Source organism: Haliotis cracherodii, unplaced genomic scaffold (assembly GCF_022045235.1).
Source record: "Haliotis cracherodii isolate W230 unplaced genomic scaffold, xgHalCrac1.p SCAF_6, whole genome shotgun sequence".
Classification (NCBI taxonomy): domain Eukaryota; kingdom Metazoa; phylum Mollusca; class Gastropoda; order Lepetellida; family Haliotidae; genus Haliotis; species Haliotis cracherodii.
This window is the reverse complement of record NW_027266319.1, coordinates 70,218,294-70,241,297: the sequence shown is the minus strand read 5'-3', so window position 1 is coordinate 70,241,297 and position 23,004 is coordinate 70,218,294. Positions and strand designations below refer to the sequence as shown.

The following is a 23,004-nucleotide window of genomic DNA, read 5'->3' as shown; positions in this document are numbered from 1 at the left end:
CTCCAATTATAATTACAACAGCCGTAAATAGAAAACGACAGTGTTCGCCATTTCAATCTTTTTCATCTGCAAATATTCTCATCATTCACCATTATTTTATAGCCAGCGAATATTGGAGGTGTAATGAAAGAGTATTTGAGAGTTGTCAATTACTCACAAGACAAACAAAACTTATAGGTGCTTTTTCGTATCGTGCCATTAGGTATTGTATCGATACAATCCGTGTATGTATCTGAATGTCGCAATGAACAGTATTCTAGTCATATTACTACATGTCATCTTAATGTAGGAGGAAAGCCCGAAGTTATACAGACGTTTATCACTTCGGTGAAACCAACGAGCACGAGGACAGTGCTGACAGGCCTAGAGACAGAACCCGGGCCTTTGACGTCTGGGCTACGAATGCCCTCTAAACACAATGACTTCAGGTGAATATACGAATGTCAGGCCTAGAGACAGAACCCGGGCCTTTGACGTCAGGGCTACGAATGCCCTCTAAACACAATGACTTCAGGTGAATATACGAATGTCAGGCCGCCTTTTTAGTTCCATTTATTGCAGAATGCTTTACTAAAAGTAATTGGGAAGGTAGGAGAAATTAAGATAAACACGTATTCTACCATGAATTTGGAATTTACTCGATTCTGATTGGTCAATCAGAGGCTATTAAATCACAATAAACCCCCTCTGATTGAAACAGCTGGTTTGACGGCCGCATCACCGCGGAAGCTAATATTCACAGTATAGTACTATTTTCAGTCTTTGTCGGTAACATATTTAAATGAATATATCTATAAATACAAATTACAAAATGCACAGATGCGGTTACTACAGTATTCAAAGGATGTGTAGCAATACATTTCGTGCAGAAAAACACGACAGAAATCAACAAAGGGAATGTATTTACGTTTTGGAGACAACAGAGAGCTTGGAATTTTGGCGCTTTTCTATATACGACTGTGACGTCATATCTTTTGCGTCACAATGAGCGATATGACGTCATAATGGTGACGCGCATTTTATTTAGTCATAAATTTAACATTTGAAACCTCACGCTGCGCGTTCGGTTCCAAATTCAATTTAGCGGGGTTAAATCTACAGGTAACCTAGCTCTACATTGAAAACACAGTATGTTTATCTCCTAATTATAAATGATCAACAGCATTGCCTGCCGAGTGAACGAAAAAATGAAATGAAAGAAAATGTGTTTGGGAAAGGGTTATAAAGGGTAAGTTCTCTTTTACCATTGACCTACTTTATAAGTAGACTTTTCTCCAAATGGAATCATTATGCCACATTCCAAGTTTTGTTCCTCGGATGCGTAAACCATTTTAAAAAAAACTAAACAAATATGGTATCATAAATATATTGCACGTTATAGTACATTTCTAAGAACAAAAATACACGTGTGAGTATGTATAAAAAGGGATATTTAAGTTAAAACAACTGTCGTGTCAGTTTCACTAAATACTAACAGCATGTACAAGATAAATATTGACTAATTAATAAAAGTTACAATGTGTTGATGTGGGGGCCCATCTGTCGACATTTTCCACAATAAACCTACTGCGGTGCCCAAAAGAGTTGAGGACTATCTGTAGAAGCCGGACAATGGAAACGGAGCAGACGACTTACGTGATCTTTAAATTTGCTCAGATTACGATATTTTCCGAGCGAGATGGCTCGTTTAAGTCTACATGAGTTCAATAAGTTCAATCAATTTTCTTTGCAGTTCCGTTCGTCTCGGGGTGTTTGTTAATTTCGGAGCGCGTGGTAGGTTCGGAGGCTTTGTTGTTTCTGCTAAAATTCCAATCTACTGGGTTGAACATTTGTTCAGTCTTCTTGTATGTCCAGTAGGGCGTCATGACCAGCGTGACGAGAGGTAGCTGTATATAAAGACACAAGAACACTGACAGGGGCATGCTAGACCAGATGTGAGTCCAGTTCTGGTACGATATATACACTAACAGCCATTCCACGATGTTCCTGCAGTGAAAGGTATGGACCAGCAGAAACTGATTGGCCTTCCACAGGAACGTGCGCTCCCTCCCGCTCTTCAACAACGTCCAACAGAGGGCCGAGAACGGGGTGCTCATTTCCAACAGAAGTCCCTTGGTGGCGAAACAGTGCCCCGCGTCCACGCAGAGGACCACGAAATACCCAGTCAGCGACAACCAGTGATGGAGGTTGAGCAGGAGACTGAAGGACTTGAAGATGGCATCTGAAACAGCGAGCGCAGAACACTCGAAAATGAAGAATCCTTCAGTTACACACAGCGCGAAATAGCTGGTCTGCGTTGTTCCGAATACAACGTCGTTATCCATTGCAGATTTGTTGAAGATGGCCCAAAGTCCAATGAGAGCGCCAAAGACTCCGAACACGGCTCTGACGACAGCCAAATTCCAGAATACCTTTTCTTTTATACGTAACGATTTGTACGTCGAGGTGAAGGACGCAACTATTGCGGACGTCACGTACGTTCCGAAAAAGAAGAAGAAGCTGGCGGCGACGACACCTAGTTTTGTACAGGTGAGCTGGTAGTCGAGCTGAAGCAGGCTGGGATGCAGATACCGGACTACTTCCCAGGTGGGGTCGTGGGCCGCTGGTGTCTCCGCCATGTCTCTGCAACAATCAGTGTGATGGTCAAGCATCTTCAATGGACAGACCACGCATGTATTCTGTACAAACATAGTTAGGGATCATGAATATCTTTGGGGATATTTTATGATATTATGTGCCCAGTCTTCACTAGATAAAATATCTCATACAACATTCATCATCCCAAGCTTGTGTTGTTCAGTATATGTCAAATTTGATGTTTCCAATCAGTCTGCTAACCTTATTTGCGAAGATACGGATTGCACGGTATATAATAAGAAAACAGCACCGTGTGAACTTAATGAGTGAGTATGGTTTTACGCCGCTTTTAGCAATATTCCAGCAATATCACGGCGGGGGACACCAGAAATGGGCTTCACACATTGTACCCATGTCGGGAATCGAACCCGGGTCTTCGGCGTGACGAGCCAACGCTTTAACCACTAGGCTACCCGACCACCCCACTTAATGAGTGAGTTTGGCTTAACGCCACTGTGGACAGTACTTTAGTTGTCTGAGGCTCCGCCATACGCTGTGGGCAAGCTAGAAACACATGATCGTAGGTTCGATTCCCGGTTCGCCTCAATAATATTGCGAATAGTTTTGGTAAAAAACTGTATGTATGCTGTGTAAAATTGTAATGGATTTACGGAGAGTGGGAACATTGGTTTTTACGTTTATATTTTGTTTAAGCTTTGCCTCATACCCCTCGAGTGCGGATCAGAAAAAAACAGTGATTGATATTATGAGTAACGCCTCACGCCGACGGAGTATGATGACACTGTAAATGAGTTACTTTGTGACGTCACATTGTCATTGTTTCAGTCGTACAGCGACAGATGCAACATCTATCAAGTCACGGGTTTGACTGACACCTGTTTAAACAGGCACTCACGTGGGGATTCTGGGATTTAATTCGTCACCATGACCATCAGTTATGCTGAGTCAACTCCAATGGGGTGATCTGGACCGAGACAATTAAACTGCCCCCAACTCGAACATCTGGGAAGGGTAGTGGGTTGTTCTTTTCTATTTCGATGGTGAACTGTAGTCGGGGGTGTTGTTGGTTTAGATGTTGTAGTAGCAGGGTTGGGTCTTGGTCTTGTTTTAGGATGACGAAGGTGTCGTCGACTTTTCTATACCAGCAAATAGGTTGGATGGGTGATGTGGTGGCTAACCCAACCCAACCCAACCCAACCCAACCCCTAAGCCTCACCTCAACTCACCTCACCCTCGGTCTGACGAACGTCGTAAGTTTACTAGCAACGTTTCTCAGACAAGAACGCCGCACCATAATCTTTCTCAAGGGATTATTATTATCATTATAATTATTATTATTATTATTATTAAACAGGTCTATTCCAAAGAATGTTGTATTCATCCTTTTCCATGACGCCCTATACTTATTACGGGTCGTACCATGGATGGACCTCTGTCTCAAAACCACAAGCATGGCGAAGACGGTAATAAAATGAGCACACATTGACGGTTTCGAGTGGGAAGTGACTGGTCATGAGCAGAACACCTTCTGGCCAGTTGACTGCTCTTATGACTGACTGGTTTGTGTGGCCGAGACTCGACTATGTTCAACCCACGTCATACAGCTCGATCATTGCTCCTATGACTGACTGGTTTGTGTGGACGAGACACGACTATGTTCAACCCACGTCATACAGCTCGATCATTGCTCCTATGACTGACTGGTTTGTGTGGACGAGACACGACTATGTTCAACCCACGTCATACAGCTCGATCATTGCTCCTATCACTGACTGGTTTGTGTGGACGAGACTCGACTGTGTTCAACCACGTCATACAGCTCGATCATTGCTGAGTGCGGCATTAACCAACAAAAACAACACTGACCCGTAAAGGTGCCGTTTATGGATTTATAGAGAAATATGTCCGTCTGCCTCACGCCATGTGAATTGTTCTCGTGCTGTTCTTGTGATGGCACGTGTTCTGTTCCAATATAATGATAACCCAGTAGTTGAGATATCTCCTTTATCTTATCGTGTCCCCACACGCTGAGTGGTATGTCATCAGGTTCGTTGATCATCATCAACACCCTCACACATCCTATTTAGATCCGAACGTTCCGAGCAACGTGAAAGATCAAAGAAAAATAATGGAATTACTTCAACCTCCCTTAACAATTCCCCTTAATGATTGATACGGGGGGATACACTCAGCTTGCTCACTCTTTGTGTGGACCACTCAATATCTCGCATGTGTTCAGAAACATGCAGATGGAAGCACGTCGTGGTGGATGACACATTGTCCGTACACTGTCTCCGCTCCAGTCTGGCGAGTGTTTTACCAGGCACATGGAGCCGTCTGGTGGTGGATCGTCAAGCTTCACACAAGGCATTTGCTGGCACGTGTACTGCGTCATAATGTCGAACAAGGCATACTCTTTGTACGTTGTGATATAGCTGCAATATTGCTGACTGCGGTCTTCGACTAAATGCATTCACTATTTCCCGGGCTAGACTACATCCCCTGCAACCTTTGCTAGTTGTAAGAGGCGTACCAATCACTGGTTTGTGTGAGCAAGCCTCTATTACGTACAGGCGATCATCATATAACTGAAACATTGCTAAGTGCAGCATCAGAGATACAGTTTTTATAACGACAACAAGGCATGGGCGTTGTCCGTATGAAATACACATGGCACGCAGTGATATTGATTTGATGATTGCCATCGGCTGTTCATCTTTGATCAGCAGAGCGCACTGGGACCAATTCCAACCCGAAATTCAAAAACGTTCACACATGTTATCGAAAAAAACATATATTGACCCAGAAAATTCTTGCTTCATAATGTTGAAAAAATGAAGAAATTGTCCGCCAAATAAATTACATTTATAACCCGATATGGAACGAAAAAGATGAAACAAAAACTTCCTCCCTTTTACACACAAAACAACATTGAAACGGAAAAGAGTCTGAAACATACTACACAGTAAGGATACTACAGCTGTAAGGATAACAATACTACACAGTAAGGATACTACAGCTGTAAGGATAACAATACTACACAGTAAGGATACTACAGCTGTAAGGATAACAATACTACACAGTAAGGATACTACAGCTGTAAGGATAACAATACTACACAGTAAGGATACTACAGCTGTAAGGATAACAATACTACACAGTAAGGATACTACAGCTATAAGGATAACAATACTACACAGTAAGGATACTACAGCTATAAGGATAACAGTACTACACAGTAAGGATACTACAGCTGTAAGGATAACAATACTACACAGTAAGGATACTACAGCTGTAAGGATAACAATACTACACAGGCTTAAGTCTGTACACAACATGTCAGTGGATGTTAGACTTACGTGATGTGGAGAACCTTTGTTGATGGTGTGTTATTACTCCCTGACCCCGATAACCAGATGATGCGGCGGCTTATATCAATGTACAACGTGAGCCCACGTGACCACACACTGTACAAGGTACAGCAAACTTACAGATAACCACGCATCAGGCCCTGTATCCATGTCCACACAGTGACAGCTGTAGGAGGCGTGTGATGTCAGCAACAATAACCATGCACATGACACTACCTTATAAAGTGTGGTCCGGATTTCATAAATATATTATCCGTTATTAAAATTGCTCAAAAGAGTAAATTATACGCTTAGCCGAAAGCAGCAATATTGAGTTTGTTATATTCATGGCAATAACTCCATTGATGCGAAGGTAATTAAATTCGGTATTGTTCTTTGTCGTAGTACGACTCATTACAGATGTTCCGTCTGTGTTTTTTGTTTTTAGATGCCCTTAAAGCCAGCTGCTCAGAATCAATTCCCAAATATGTCCACCACGAACCATGACAGCACAGTTTGTTCAAGGTGTTCAAATTAGCATAATAAACAATCTGTAAATGGCAATAACCCCATTTCTTGTATATTTTTCAAAACGTAGTAAATAAAGTAACTGAAAATATTTTTCGTATGCGGCAACATCTTAAAGTTGACCTCGATATGTCTTTCGTCCATTCATCTAATTCTCTCAAAGGGCGCTCCATGCAACAAAAACATCATCTCCCCACAAACCGCTGGACCAAAGAAGCTGAAACTTCCAATGATACAGACATCCCCATTGGTCCAGATGTTCACATTATCTATTCAGCAGGGCCAATATGCAGCTACTTCTGTTCTGTGTTCAGCAGGGCCAATACGCAGCCACGTCGATTCTGTGTTCAGTAGATCCAATACGCAGCCACTTCTGTTCTGTGTTCAGCAGGGCCAATACGTGGCCACGTCTATTCTGTGTTCAGTAGATCCAATACGCAGCCACGCCTGTTCTCTATTCCGCAGGGCCAATACGCAGCCACGTCTGTTCTGTGTTCAGAAGGGCCAATACGCAGCCACTTCTGTTCTGTGTTCAGCAGGACCAATACGCAGCCACGTCTGTTCTGTGTTCAGTAGGGTCAATACGCAGCCACTTCTGTTCTGTGTTCAGCAGGGCCAATATGCAGCTACTTCTTTTACGCGTTCAGTAGATCCAATACGCAGCCACGTCTGTTCTGAGTTCAGTAGGGCCAATACGCAGCCACATCAGTTCTGTGTTCAGTAGATCCAATACGCAGCCACTTCTGTTCTGTGTTCAGCAGGACCAATACGCAGCCACTTCTGTTCTGAGTTCAGTAGATCCAATACGCAGCCACTTCTGTTCTGAGTTCAGTAGGGTCAATACGCAGCCACTTCTGTTCTGTGTTCAGTAGGGCCAATATGCAGCTACTTCTTTTACGCGTTCAGTAGATCCAATACGCAGCCACGTCTGTTCTGAGTTCAGTAGGGCCAATACGCAGCCACATCAGTTCTGTGTTCAGTAGATCCAATACGCAGCCGCTTCTGTTCTGTGTTCAGCAGGACCAATACGCAGCCACTTCTGTTCTGAGTTCAGTAGATCCAATACGCAGCCACTTCTGTTCTGAGTTCAGTAGGGTCAATACGCAGCCACTTCTGTTCTGAGTTCAGTAGGGCCAATACGCAGCCACATCAGTTCTGTGTTCAGTAGATCCAATACGCAGCCACTTCTGTTCTGTGTTCAGTAGGGTCAATACGCAGCCACTTCTGTCCTTTGTTGAGTATGTTTTAACCATGCTTTTAACTTCACCTAAATTGCATAATTAGCTGAGTGCACTTCTTCTCCTCTGACATGGCATGACATGAGAGTATTATCCCAGCTGACAGCACGCCTTCTTGCGTGGCTCTCTTTGTGGACATGTGGAACTGTTGTCTGTATTTGCAGGAGAGCTACATGGCAAGGCCTTGCCACTATTGTTTGTTTTTAAGATTTAAATTGGTTCTGTTTCATTATACTAGTTACTTAAAGTCAAACATTGCCGACTTTGTTTAGAAAATTATTTTATTGTCTCTCAATACACGTTTGAATTGTAGTATGGTTGTGCTGTCGTCCCCACATGACTACCAGTTATTAGTTATCAACGCCGCGCATGCTTTGAATGAACTTTCAACAATACACGTGGTATCATGGAACACATGTGAGGGGAGGTGAATGGGGTTTAACACCGCGTTCAGGATTATTGCGCTTACATAGCGACGTGCATGCACGTGTGTGTGTAGTTAGCGTTCAGGATTATTGCACTTACATAGCGACGTGCATGCACGTGTGTGTGTAGTTAGCGTTCAGGATTATTGCACTTACCTAGCGACGTGCATGCACGTGTGTGTGTAGTTAGCGTTCAGGATTATTGCACTTACATAGCCACGTGCATGCACGTGTGTGTGTAGTTAGCGTTCAGGATTATTGCACTTACATAGCGACGTGCATGCACGTGTGTGTGTAGTTAGCGTTCAGGATTATTGCACTTACATAGCCACGTGCATGCACGTGTGTGTGTAGTTAGCGTTCAGGATTATTGCACTTACATAGCGACGTGCATGCACGTGTGTGTGTAGTTAGCGTTCAGGATTATTGCACTTACATAGCCACGTGCATGCACGTGTGTGTGTAGTTAGCGTTCAGGATTATTGCACTTACATAACGACGTGCATGCAGGTGTGTGTGTAGTTAGCGTTCAGGATTATTGCACATACATAGCGACGTGCATGCACGTGTGTGTGTAGTTAGCGTTCAGGATTATTGCACTTACATAGCGACGTGCATGCACGTGTGTGTGTAGTTAGCGTTCAGGATTATTGCACTTACCTGGCGACGTGCATGCACGTGTGTGTAGTTAGCGTTCAGGATTATTGCACTTACAGAGCGACGTGCATGCACGTGTGTGTGTAGTTAGCGTTCAGGATTATTGCACTTACATAGCGACGTGCATGCATGTGTGTGTGTAGTTAGCGTTCAGGATTATTGCACTTACCTAGCGACGCACGTGTGTGTGTAGTTAGCGTTCAGGATTATTGCACTTACATAGCGACGTGCATGCATGTGTGTGTGTGTAGCTGCTTGTACTTGTCCGGAAAAATGTCGGTTTAATAGTGCTAGCCTACTGAGACACTATGCTGCAGTTTAACAGGGACACCCCACTTGGACACAGTACATTGACTCGGAGCAGACCGGTCCTTGTTTTATCTCGTTAATGCCGAGCCCCAGTCTGGGTATCAACAAGTACCATCTGTTAACGTCTTTTGGTATGACGAGGCCGGGGATCGAACCACCGAGCTCTGTGGGCTGTCACTCTATCCAGTGCACCACGGAGGCGGTCGGCATATATGAAGGAAACATATGTGTATGTATGTGCAGTCGACAGCATAAGTGTTTAAGTGTTTATATATTTTTTGCATAATTACTGAAGACTGAAAATAAATCCAAAAATCCAATGACCAAAATATGATGTCGTGATCATTAGAAACATACCTGCTATGTGCATCCCCCAAGTCTGGCACATACAGAGGACGAGGTGTTGATAGAGAAGTATCCACAAGGACTTTGTAACGTGAGGTCAGCAAGTGCAAGGAAGATAAATCGGAAAGCAGAAGTGCCTCCGGATCTCCGCTGTCAAAGTCGGGGTCATCTCTGAACATTGCAGCAATAGTTTGCAAACCAACACATCAAATATCGTTCCGTTATTCCCACAACACTGTAAAATATCGTTCCGTTCTACCCACGACACTGTAAAATATCGTTATGTTCTATACACGACACTGTCAAATACCGTTCCGTTCTACCCACGACACTCTGAAATGTCGTTATGTTCTACCCACGACACTGTAAAATATCGTTATGTTCTACCCACGACACTGTAAAATACCGTTCCGTTCTACCCACGACACTGTGAAATGTCGTTATGTTCTATACACGATACTGTAAAAGGTGATTATGTTCTATACACGATACTGTAAAATGTCGTTATGTCCTATACACGATACTGTAAAATGTCGTTATGTTCTATACACGATACTGTAAAATGTCTTTATGTTCTATACACGACACTGTGAAATGTCGTTATGTTCTATACACGACACTGTGAAAAGTCGTTATGTTCTATACACGACACTGTAAAATGTCGTTATGTTCTATACACGACACTGTGAAATGTCGTTATGTTCTATACACGACACTGTGAAATGTCGTTATGTTCTATACACGATACTGTAAAATGTCGTTATGTTCTATACACGACACTGTGAAATGTCGTTATGTTCTATACACGACACTGTGAAATGTCGTTATGTGAAATGTCGTTATGTTCTATACACGACACTGTGAAATGTCGTTATGTTCTATACACGACACTGTGAAATGTCGTTATGTTCTATACATGATACTGTAAAATGTCGTTATGTTCTATACACGACACTGTAAAATGTTGTTATGTTCTATACACGACACTGTGAAATGTCGTTATGTTCTATACACGACACTGTGAAATGTCGTTATGTTCTATACACGACACTGTGAAATGTCGTTATGTTCTATACACGACACTGTAAAATGTCGTTATGTTCTACCCACGACACTGTAAAATGTCGTTATGTTCTATACACGATACTGTAAAATGTCGTTATGTTCTATACATGATACTGTAAAATGTCGTTATGTTCTTCACCTACACTGCAGGATAATAACGTTACTTTCTCCACTCAACTCTGTGTAATACCGTGATGATCTACACAATACACTGTTGAGATGGTTAGGACCTACCAAAGACACTGTGTAACATGGTTAGGATCTACACACTACACAGTGTAATACCGTAATGATCTACACACTGCACTGTATAATACTGCTTAGATCTAAACACTACACTGAATAAAGCCGTAATGATCTACACATTACACTGTATAATACTGCTTAGATCTAAACACTACACTGAATAATGCCGTAATGACCTACACACTACACTGTAGAATACCGTAATGATCTACACACTACACTGTATAATACTGCTTAGATCTAAACACTACACTGAATAAAGCCGTAATGATCTACACATTACACTGTATAATACCGTAATGATCTACACACCGCACTGTATAATACTGCTTAGATCTAAACACTACACTGAATAAAGCCGTAATGATCTACACATTACACTGTATAATACCGTAATGATCTACACACTACACTGTATAATACTGCTTAGATCTAAACACTACACTGAATAAAGCCGTAATGATCTACACATTAAACTGTATAATACCGTAATGATCTACACACTGCACTGTATAATACTGCTTAGATCTAAACACTACACTGAATAAAGCCGTAATGATCTACACACTGCACTGTATAATACTGCAAGGATCTAAACACTACACTGAATAATACCGTAATGATCTACACACTACACTGTATAATACCGTAATGATCTACACACTGCACTGTATAATACCGCAAGGATCTAAACACTACACTGTATAATACCGTAATGATCTACATACTACACTGTAAAATACCATAATGATCTACACACTAAACTGTAGAATACCGCTTAGATCTAAACACTACACTGAATAATGCCGTAATGATCTACACACTACACTGAATAATGCCGTAATGACCTACACACTACTCTGTATAATACCGTAATGATCTACACACTAAACTGTAGAATACCGCTTAGAACTAAACACTACACTGAATAAAGCCGTAATGATCTACACACTACACTGTATAATACCGTAATGATCTACACACTACACTGTAAAATACCGTAATGATCTACACACTAAACTGTAGAATACCGCTTAGATCTAAACACTACACTGAATAATGCCGTAATGATCTACACACTACACTGAATAATGCCGTAATGACCTACACACTACTCTGTAAAATACCGTAATGATCTACACACTAAACTGTAGAATACTGCTTAGATCTAAACACTACACTGAATAATGCCGTAATGATGTACACACTACACTGAATAATGCCGTAATGACCTACACACTACACTGTACAATACCGTAATGATCTACACACTACACTGTATAATGCAGTAATGATCTACACACTACACTGTAGAATACAAGTATGATCTAAACACTACACTGTAGAATACCGTTATGATCTAAACACTACACTGTAAAATACCGTTATGATCTAAACACTACACTGTAGAATACAAGTATGATCTACAAACTACACTGTAGAATATCGTTATGATCTACACACTACACTGTAGAATATCGTAATGATCTACACACTACACAGTATAATACCGTTATGATCTACACACTACACTGTAGAATACCGTAATGATCTACACACTACACTGTAGAATACCGTTATGATCTACACACTACACAGTAGAATATCGTTATTATCTACACACTACACTGTAGAATACCGTTATGATCTACACATTACACTGTAGAATACTGTTATGATCTACACACTACACTGTAGAATACCGTTATTATGATCTACACACTACACTGTAGAATATCGTTATGATCTACACACTACACTGTAGAATACAGTAATGATCTACACACTACACTGTAGAATACCGTTATGATCTACACACTACGCTGTAGAATACCGTAATGATCTACACACTACACTGTAGAATACCGTAATGATCTACACACTACACTGTTGAATACCGTTATGATCTACACACTACACTGTAGAATACCGTTATGATCTAAACACTACACTGTAGAATATCGTTATGATCTACACACTACACTGTAGAATACCGTTATGATCTAAACACTACACTGTAGAATACCGTTATGATCTACACACTACACTGTAGAATACCGTTATGATCTACACACTACACTGTAGAATACCGTTATGATCTACACACGAAATGTGCCCCCCTTCTTGCGGATCTGTGTCTTTATGCACATGAATCAGAGTTTCTGCTCGGAGTGGCCAAGTCAAAACACCGCAATTGAGCCAAGAGGTTTAACTTATGGTTCAGGTATAACGATGGTCTGATCTCTTTCAATAACAATCAGAGAGCGAATTCCCTTCCACTGATTTACCCACAGAACTAGAAATAACAGGGAGAACAGTTAACCCCCTCATTTGTTTCATTTTTAAAAATGTGCAAACAGATTCCGAGTGACAAAACAATCTCCACAAGACTGTATGACAAGACGGATGACTTCTAACTTTCCCTTCATGTCGAGCAATATACCAGCAGCTCCAGCCTTTGATGTCTACAGTTTGCAACTTTTAAGATACAATCGAGCATGCTCTTTCTACCAAGATTTCCAACAGCGTTATACGACTCTTGTTCAGAAGTTGTTTGTTCAAGGTTACAGCGTTCCAGGCCTAAGTAAAGCTGTCAAAAAGATTTATGGTACAGTTACGAGGAGGACATATCTAAAATTGACGCATCAATGACAAAACTGATGTCCGATGCAATTCCCTATTTGGACATGTACCATATGTTCCCGTGTTTTTTAGTTTAAACAATTGACTTGCCTTTGCGTGTGTTTGTGACTGGTGCCACCGGTAGGGCAGGACAGGCTCACTTTTTCGCGAACACCTGGTATCACCACTATTTCATTGTGATTCATAAACACATACTCGTGACATAGTCGAAATCGTACAATCGAGTCTGGTTTCAGCAGTGATTTCTTGTGAATATGAAAAGGGTTTAGACACTGTTCTAGACACTGTAGTGTATGGTGGGATTCCAGCTTACAATATGTCCACACAAAACTATGCTGGTCGTAGGAGGCGACCATATGGATGGGGTGGTCAGGCTCAATGACCTGGTTCATTGCGTGTCTTTCTACCTCATAAGCTCGACACGTTGCTCATGATATCAATCACTTTTTTCTCTTGTGCAGACTCGAATATTTACACGCCGTTGTCATATAGCTGGAATATTGCTGACGACGGCTTTAACAACGAACAAACAAACCATACAATATACCATCGATAGTTATATATTCCAAAGCAGTACTTTCTGTACTTGCGATACACTTGGAGGTACCTGGCCCACTTCGCGGCTATCTCACTCTTCTTATCATTTCCATTTAAACCACAATAGTACAATTTCTCATGTGATAATCACGTTTACAATAACGCCCTTATCCATGAGCTCAATAGTGGACACAAGGTAACAGTGAGGTGCAGATATACCATGACCTTGCCCTTCAACGAAATGAAGATCTGACTTTATCATTTGATTTCTAGGCCGATAAACCAGCTGTCCATGTGAAAGACTGAATGACCGGTTATGTAGCCCATTGAATGCCTAAATAGTTGTTGTTGGTTTGTAGTTTTACGCCGCACGCAGCAATATTCCAAGTATATGACGCCAGTCTGTAAATAATCGAGTTTGGACCAGACAATACAGTGATTGATGTCATGATCATCGATCACCGCAATTGGGATCGATGGTATGCATCAACCAAGTCAGCGATCCCGATCCCGTTAGTCGCCTCTTACGACACGCATTGTCGCCTTTTACGGCAAGCATGGGTTGCTGAAGACCTATTCTACCCCAGATATTCACAGGTCGCCTAAATAGTGTCACAGTGGAAGTTTGACATTCAAATTTTTTTCATATTTTTTTTTATTTCTCCTACTGATTTAATCGTAGTATAGTTTGTCTATCTTATGTTTTGCCTTAGTTTGCGAACAAAAACGCCAGCACCTGGAGTAATTTAACGAACATGTAGAAGGTTTTGCTGTGCATTGATTAGGTGATAATTACAGTCAGAATACTGTTGATGCAGAATATGTAAATGATAGGACACGTGGCATGTTGGACGTTTCCAGGGTCATCACAGAAATCTTTTCTATCAGCCATTCTCTGACAAAATTTTGCTTTTCAATGATGTTTACGGGTGTTCGTGTTATCCCGCAGTCGGCGTCATTAAAACACGTGGATTAACCTCTTTAAGATCAAAGGTCAAGGTCATATTAATCGGTTGTGCAGCTAATCTGAACTGAAAATGATTTATTTCGCTCTTATGTTTGACATATATATCATCAAGAATACATGACCAGCATCGTCGTTTTAGGGCTGAAAGTCTCTACGTTTCAGAATCCAATGCTGCTACGATGACAGGTGCTGTACAACATGATGTTTTATTTGTTTTTATTATTACTATCATTAAATTTTATTATTTATTTATTTATATATTTTGTAATTTTTTAGGCAGGGGGGTGGGGGGGGGGGGGGGGGGGGGGGGCGTTATCATGGTATCCAGGACTGTCAATGACTTTCCAATAAGATACTAACTCGACGACAACATTACTTTTCTTTATTTAGTATGTTTTAGTACTTGATTGCATGATATATGGCTCAACATTTACAATCATGAACATACAATTGTTGAAAGGTCAAGGTCACAAGTACGCGCTTGTTATTTCGTGGTATGATTTCGAAAAGTATGCACTATAATTTGTAATGTACACTTACAGATCGTACTATGTGATCCACGCAGGCACACGTGATTCCCCGGTATACCATGAATACCGTCTAACTTCACAACTTCCTACTTCTGTATTGCAGTTACTTTATTATTTGTTTTGCATGTTTACAGATGTAGCCATCACAATATGATAAATGCATGTTTGAAGCGAGTAAATGTTCATTTAGTTGGACTAGGATTTCCAGACACCGTACACATTATGATTTGGTAAGACGACAGAAATAACATGTGTAGCTGAACATAGACACCGTCAGTGTGTCACAATGAACGTTGACTGAAGAGAAATTCAAACTTTTAACTTGAAACATTGCAACTAGAACAACTGCATTCAAACAATACCTGCCACTTCCCACAAAGGCTTGTACTTTAGAGACAGTTGTCGGATGTTTTTAAGGCCAACTAACCATTGCATGCACTTCTACATCATGCGACAAGCACTGGCTCTATCCTGAAGTTGACCACTGAGAATCAGCACAGCACAGATGCGTCAAAACTAACATTCTTGTGGTGCAGCATCTTCTAAGAACATGATAGCAACTGGGGACTTTTCTTCATTCAGTCTTCATCCACCAGGTGTAGGGGGCTGCAAATGTGGCTGACTAATTATCAGTCATGGTATTGACATCTCCATAAGTGCGGCCTGAAGGCGTCCTCGGTAGGGGAGAGAGACGAAGCAGGCTTGTCTGAGGACCCGCAATTCATCAAGAGTCGTAAACTCTCCTCTGACCTTTCCTGACAATGCCAGGATGTATTGTTCGGACCACAGTTGCTGTTGTATCCGTAATATAAGCAAACGTTTCTAAGCCATTCAGAATGCCGAAATGCTTACACGGTGTCTTGCCATCTGTGTCCTATGTAGTATGAAAGATGTTGTGTCACATCCGATGAGTGCATGCATTGCTGGGAGAACTACAGAAATACAAGGACATTAGTATAATCACATCTCATCACATGAGAATCACCATGTAACTACACATGATAGGCAAAAACCTGAAAAACCAAAAACACAGACTGCTTAAGCATATTGGAATTTTGAATGGCTTATAGCGGTTTGGTGTGTCTATTACGCTTACAACACCAACAGTGGTTGGAAAATAAAGTGTCACTGCTTGTCGCATGGTATATACGTGCATGCAATTGTTGGACAGCCTGTAAAACACCCAAACGCATGTCTCTGAAGCACAGGGTAAAGAGCCTAAGTAGTGTGTGACTGGTTAAAATGTTGTTCACATGAACTCGCATCATCAATCAAGTTTTAACGCAGTTTATCTAGTATCTACGTTTAAAATGTGGATGTCTCTTTTTCCAACGTTCATTCTGAAACACGGGTGGTGTTTGTTTTCAGCTTCACTTGTTATGTGTTGTATAAATGCCAATTCACTGTTTGGATGCTATGAGCCCAATATTATGAGTGTGCGAGTGAGCTTTTAACAATATACCAACAATGTGACGGTGGTGGTCACCAGAAATGGGCTTCACACATTGTGCCCATGTGGACAATCGACGGCGAGACGAGCGAAGACTTTACCCACAAGGCTACCCCACCGCCTACCAATAAAATGTGCACTCACTGACCCCGGCCATACAGTTATTAACAAAACTGCTACCCGGATGACTACACCTGTAAAGAACTTGCAAAAAGTAAATAAGAAAATAACTAAAATATAGACGAGTAAGATACATACGTGGTATGGACGTAAGTTTGCGAACAGCTCAATAATACTTCATTTTTATGTAATTTGGTGTAATAAATAAGAAAATTTGAGAGTGAAACTCAATCTTGTTTTACCTGATGACGTACATATTGTGAAGTAACGAAGCATGGTATCGATCGAGATGTACAGGGTGAGGATCGGGTCGTTCTCTCACCCGAGGGGCACCCGACAGATCAAGTTCAGCCAAGTCACGTGCTCACTGTACCCATCAGGGTCAGATATGCCACTCAGATGCTTTATGTGCTCTTTTCTACTGACGATCCAGGCACTGTGCTCATTTGGCATTATCAACATTCTAGAAAATGAACTTGATTTCACTGAGGTTTGTCAAGATCACAGATAATCTTGTATATTTTAATTATATGTTAGTACTTCAGATAGATGTATTACGGTATGGTTACATTAGTATATTAAGCTTAGCGAGTTGTTTTTAGATATTGTCAGGTAATACTATGGGAACAGGTTAGGTTCAGGGAAGCGTGACTGGGTACGGCTGATAGCTGGGGAGTTAATTGGTGTAACAATAGGGAGGTCAGGGGTAGCTTGGGCTTTGGGGTCAGTTTAAATAGCGGGGCAGGGTAATAATTTGGACGGTCAGCCAGAATCAGCATGGTCATGTAAGGCATGGACTAATATTGTGGGAGACTTCTACTCTGGTTGGCGTAAGTTTTTACATTTATTGTTTCATGTTGAATTGTATTTTAGAGGATAGAATTTTGAGTTATGTATTTTTTCCAAACGTAATTATATACACATATTGATGGTAATAGCGTAAAGCCACTGTAACAAATAACCACAACATGATCAAAGTATAAACAGTTCAACTCAGTAATATGTAAATCGGAGTATTGGTGCATGGCTGTATGTATTGTGAGGTAGTGACACATACCTCAGTGACTGTAATTGCGTATATTACGTTGTAGTGTCCCGGAACTGGCCGGTTAACCTTAGAGTGCGTAGGAGGGAAGAACCTCCGATATTACGTAGGAGGAAGTAACAACCTCCAACATCACGTAAGGAGAGAAGTTCTCCGACCCAACGTAAGGAGAGAAGTATCTTCGTCTCCGTGGCACATCGTAGGATGAACACAGCCGTGGCATCCATGTAAACAGGCACCCCTAACTCCGTGGGGACAACATCGCCTGGGTGGAAAGATCACCATTCGTTATTACGAGGAAGAATTCTCGTATGAACTGCTCAATAACATCAGAGATTCTAAAGTTCTGTATAGAACTGTTGTGACAGTGACAGTGGAGTGGCTTTGTATCTTTTGGGTTTTTTTTTTGTGTGGTTGTGTGTTGTTGTTGTATATATATACACACACAAAGTTTTACTGTGTATTAGTTGTGTTATTCTTAGAACATCTGTATTAGTGTTAGTATTGTTAGAAGTAGACTATTAGTATTAGGATAGGGTATCGTGATAGTTGTATTGTTAGTAGTAGATATTTGTATTGTTAGTAGTAGATATTTGTATTATTAGTAGTAGACATTTGTACTGTTAGTATTAAGATATTAGTATTAGTAGTAGGTGGTAGTATTGTTATTGGTAGGAGAAGCTAGTTTAGTTAGTTGTGTTAGTTAATTTGGTATGAGTTTGAATTTAGATATTGTTATTGGGATTTAAAATTACTTTAAGGGAGGGAATAAATCTGTATTACAATCTCATTTGTGGTTGTGGTTGATTCAATACGTGACATTTTGGTGGCAGCGGTGGGATATTTAATTATTGTCACTATTGAATTAACTCAGACCATCATTCAATGAGAGATTAGGAGTTACTTCCTTGATGGTTTATCCTTGTAGTATTTTTTTTGGCCAGAGGTGTGATAGGACCTCCGGCACCACTTCTACATCCTTGAGTGTACGAGTTAGAATCAAGGTTGGTAGGGTGTATTTCATTTATTGGTCAGATTAGGCTATTGGTTGGAATTTTATATTTTTGGGTTCCATTCTATGCATGAATGTACTTTTGTATAGTCTAAGTTCCTATTGGTAGCATTCATTATTCACAGTTGTCCAAGACTAAGCCTGCTGGGTTTAACTGTACTTGTACTTCATACTATCACCATACAGCTAGATATGGATCTTGAAAAGATTATCAAATTGGGTCAGAGTTTAGGGTATGAGCAAAATGATTTGAGGACGTTTGTAAAAGAACAAACTGAGTTAGAGAGAGAGAAAGAGAAGGAAAAGTTAGAAAGAGAGGAAAGAGCAAGGGAGCGGGAGATCAAGAAATTAGAATTGGAGGAGAGAAAGGAGAGAGAAAAGTTAGAATGGGAGAAAGAAAAATTAGAATTGGAGGAGAGAAAAGAGAGAGAAAAGTTAGAATGGGAGAAAGAAAAATTAAGAGTGCAATCAGAGGAAAGAATAGAATTAGCCAAGTTAGAAAAGAGTTATGCTGGAAATTATGAAGGACAGGTAGGAGAGAAACAATCAGGTGCTGCACCTAAGATGCCTAAGATGCCTCCGTTTGAAGACCGCAATGACAACATTGATGCATATCTTCAACGGTTTGAACGGGTAGCTGTAGCACAAGGTTGGAAGCCTTGTCATTGGGCAGCATATCTTTGTACGCTACTAAAAGGTAAGGCTTTGGAAGTATACTCCAGATTAAGTGTAGATGACGCAGAAGATTATACTGCTGTTAAGACTGCATTGCTAAAACGCTATGAAATGACAGAGGATGGATTTCATCAGAAATTTAGAACTGCTAAAACTGATACAGGTGAGATATTCACACAGTTTGTAGTTAGAATTGAGAACTATTTCAACAGATGGATTGAGCTTAGTGGTACTCAAAAGACTTTTGAAGGTGTGAAAGATTTATTGTTGCGTGAACAGATTTTAAATGTAACTGGAAGGGATCTTAGTATATTCTTGAAAGAGAGAAAACCAAAAGATGCTATGGAAATGGCCAGACTAGCAGAACAATTTATAGAAGCCAGAGGTACAGGTCCTGTTAGATATGGTAAGCAGGGTAGTTTTGGTCAACATGACAAAACAGAGGTCCGAGGTAAACCAGGAGAGAACAAGGCGCCAGGTGGTACAAAACCCAAACCATTTATTCCTATTAAAAAAAGGACATGTTACAACTGTAGTCAAATTGGACATTTGGCAGCACAGTGTAAGAAACCCAAATATAACGTGGCAAGTATCCAAGTAAGTGAATACACCAGTAACGTGTCTGCAGTCCTTCCAGATTGTATAGATGTTGAGGCAAGGATACCTGAAGTTGTAGATGGTGATGCCACAACTTCAGAGAGGGTGAGTGAACCAGATGTAGCCTCAGGAAGCATGTTTACTACAGACCACAACATGCCTATTCACAAGGGAAAGGTAAATGGCAAGCCAGTGGATGTCCTGAGAGACAGTGGCTGTACTGGCGTAATAGTGAGGAGGTCAAAGGTAGAGGATGAATGTTTGTCCTCAGAAACACAATCTTGTAAGTTGGCTGATAGTAGGGTGCTAATACTTCCCGTAGCATGGATTACCGTGGACACACCCTTTTATACTGGAAAGGTAAGAGCTGCATGTATGGACACACCACTCTGTGACCTGATATTAGGCAATATTCCAGGAGTGAGAGAACCAAGCGATCCAGATCAGACGTGGGATAAGGATGATATCCAGATGGTAAGTGCTGTGGAAACAAGAGGCCAAAGAAGAGTAAGACAAGAAGGCATGAAACCACTGAAGGCACTGAAACCTGTGGGGCTGACATTGAGTCGAGGTGAGTTCATTACCCAGCAACAACAGGATTCCAGTTTGGACAAAGTCAGGAAATTAGTGGAGGAAGGGAAAATTAGGGAGACCAGGCATAGTACTTCCTCTTACTATATTGAGAATGATATGCTCTATAGGAAGCATACCTTCACCAAGTTTGACAAGGGTAAGCAAGTTGTACAGGCAGTTGTACCAGTCGGGCTGCGTACCCAAGTGATGAAAGTAAGCCATGAAGCATTGATGGGAGGGCACCTTGGAATCAAAAAGACTTTAGATCGGGTTATGTCTAAGTTTTATTGGCCAGGAATAATGGGTGATGTTAGAAGACATGTGCTGTCCTGTGATATTTGTCAACGCACAACCCCCAAGGGCAAGGTAAGAAGAATACCACTAGGACAAATGCCATTAATCGAAGTACCATTTGAGAGAATAGCCGTTGACCTGATAGGCCCGTTGTATCCTGTCACTGACAAAGGTGATAGGTATCTTTTGACGGTAGTTGACTATGCTACCAGATACCCAGAGGCAGTACCTTTGCCAAGGATTGAAACTGAGTATGTTGCTGAAGCTCTTTTCGAAATATTCAGTAGAGTAGGTATCCCCAAGGAGATCTTGACGGACATGGGAGCCAAGTTCACTTCAGGTGTAATGAAGGAGGTAAGTAGATTATTATCCTTGCATCAGCTAACTACTACCCCATATCATCCAATGTGTAATGGCCTTGTGGAAAAATTCAACGGTACTCTGAAGACAATGTTGAAACGAATGTGTGCAGAACGGCCATATGACTGGGACAGGTATGTAGCTGCTTTGTTATTTGCATACCGAGAAGTACCTCAAGAGAGTGTGGGATTTGCTCCCTTTGAACTACTGTACGGGCGTACAGTTAGAGGGCCAGTGCAGATTCTCAGAGAAATCTGGACTAAAGACATACAAAATCCTGAGGTAAGAACTACTTATGAGTATGTGTTAGATTTGCAAAACCGACTGGAAGATACTATTCATATAGCACAACAAGAACTAAAAAAAAAATCAGGTAAGTACAAAAAGTTCTTTGATGCAAAATCACAAGCACGGAAAATGAAAGTAGGTGACAAAGTGTTACTTCTGTTACCTACCGATTCCAACAAACTCCTACTCCAGTGGAAAGGACCATATGAAATCTTGGAGGCCTTTGGTATTGGCAATTACAGGATACAGGTAGGTAATAAGACTAAAACCTATCATGCAAACCTACTGAAAAAGTACATTGACCGAGAGGAGATCAAGGACACAACTGTATGTGACGTCAGCATAGCTCACCTGATGTATGCTAGTGCCGGGCTGGTAGATGTCAAAGCGGAAGAGGTAAGTATGCTAGACATAGTTTCACCTGCGCTAGTTTCAAAAGAAACATATCAGGATGTAGACATTTCCAAGGACCTGACAGAAGAACAACAAATTGAGGTGAGAGAGCTCGTAAGTGAATTCAGGGATGTGCTGAGTGATTTACCAGGGAAGGTAGACTGTATAAGATCAAGTTGACATGCAATGAGCCTATAAGATCCAAACCATATCCGCTTCCACATCACATGAGGGACGTTGTCGCCAAAGAGATACAATCAATGTTAGATATGGGGGTGATAGAACCCTCTCACTCACCATATGCTTCCCCCATTGTACTTGTGAAGAAGGCTGATGAGACTTACAGATTTTGTACCGATTTTCGCAAGTTGAATCAAGTAACGGTCTTTGATGCAGAACCAATTCCATTAGCCGATTCCGTATTTGCAAGGCTTCGACACTGTAAGTACCTAACCAAAATTGATGTGAGCAAGGCATATTGGCAGATCCCAATGGAAGAGAGTAGCAAAGAACTGACGGCCTTTATAACCCCTGATGGGTTATACCAATGGAAGGTGATGCCATTTGGAGTAGTCAACGCACCAGCAGTATTTTCTCGACTCATGAGGCAAGTATTACATAGCATACCTAACACTGACAACTACATAGACGACATCATAGAAGGAACAGAGGAATGGTCACCTCATGTGGTAAGTCTGAGAGACATATTTACAAGGTTAAGGCAATTTCATCTTACAGCTTGACCATCAAAGGTAAAAA

The 23,004-nt window shown here is 41.2% G+C and overlaps 2 protein-coding genes across 3 annotated transcripts; one reads left to right on the top strand and one right to left on the bottom strand.

Moving 5' to 3' along the window:
• Positions 1–1,350: 1,350 nt before the first annotated feature.
• Positions 1,351–6,015, bottom strand: LOC139445697 (protein CLN8-like). Of its 2 annotated transcripts, none has more exons than XM_071226895.1 (2): positions 5,958–5,996; positions 1,351–2,678 (listed from the first exon to the last, which is right to left on the bottom strand). In XM_071226895.1, the coding sequence occupies exon 2, from the start codon at positions 2,649–2,651 to the stop codon at positions 1,713–1,715; it is 939 nt and encodes a 312-aa protein (XP_071082996.1). In that variant the 5' UTR covers positions 2,652–2,678; positions 5,958–5,996; the 3' UTR covers positions 1,351–1,712. The 2 variants fall into 2 exon arrangements, with proteins under 2 accessions (XP_071082996.1, XP_071082997.1); XM_071226896.1 differs by having other exon boundaries at positions 1,352–2,622; positions 5,958–6,015.
• A 12,970-nt stretch (positions 6,016–18,985) lies between these two features.
• On the top strand, positions 18,986–22,425 carry LOC139446660 (uncharacterized). The gene has a single exon (XM_071227933.1). It carries the CDS (start codon positions 19,258–19,260, stop codon positions 22,423–22,425), a length of 3,168 nt encoding a protein of 1,055 aa, XP_071084034.1. The 5' UTR covers positions 18,986–19,257.
• Positions 22,426–23,004: the final 579 nt, after the last annotated feature.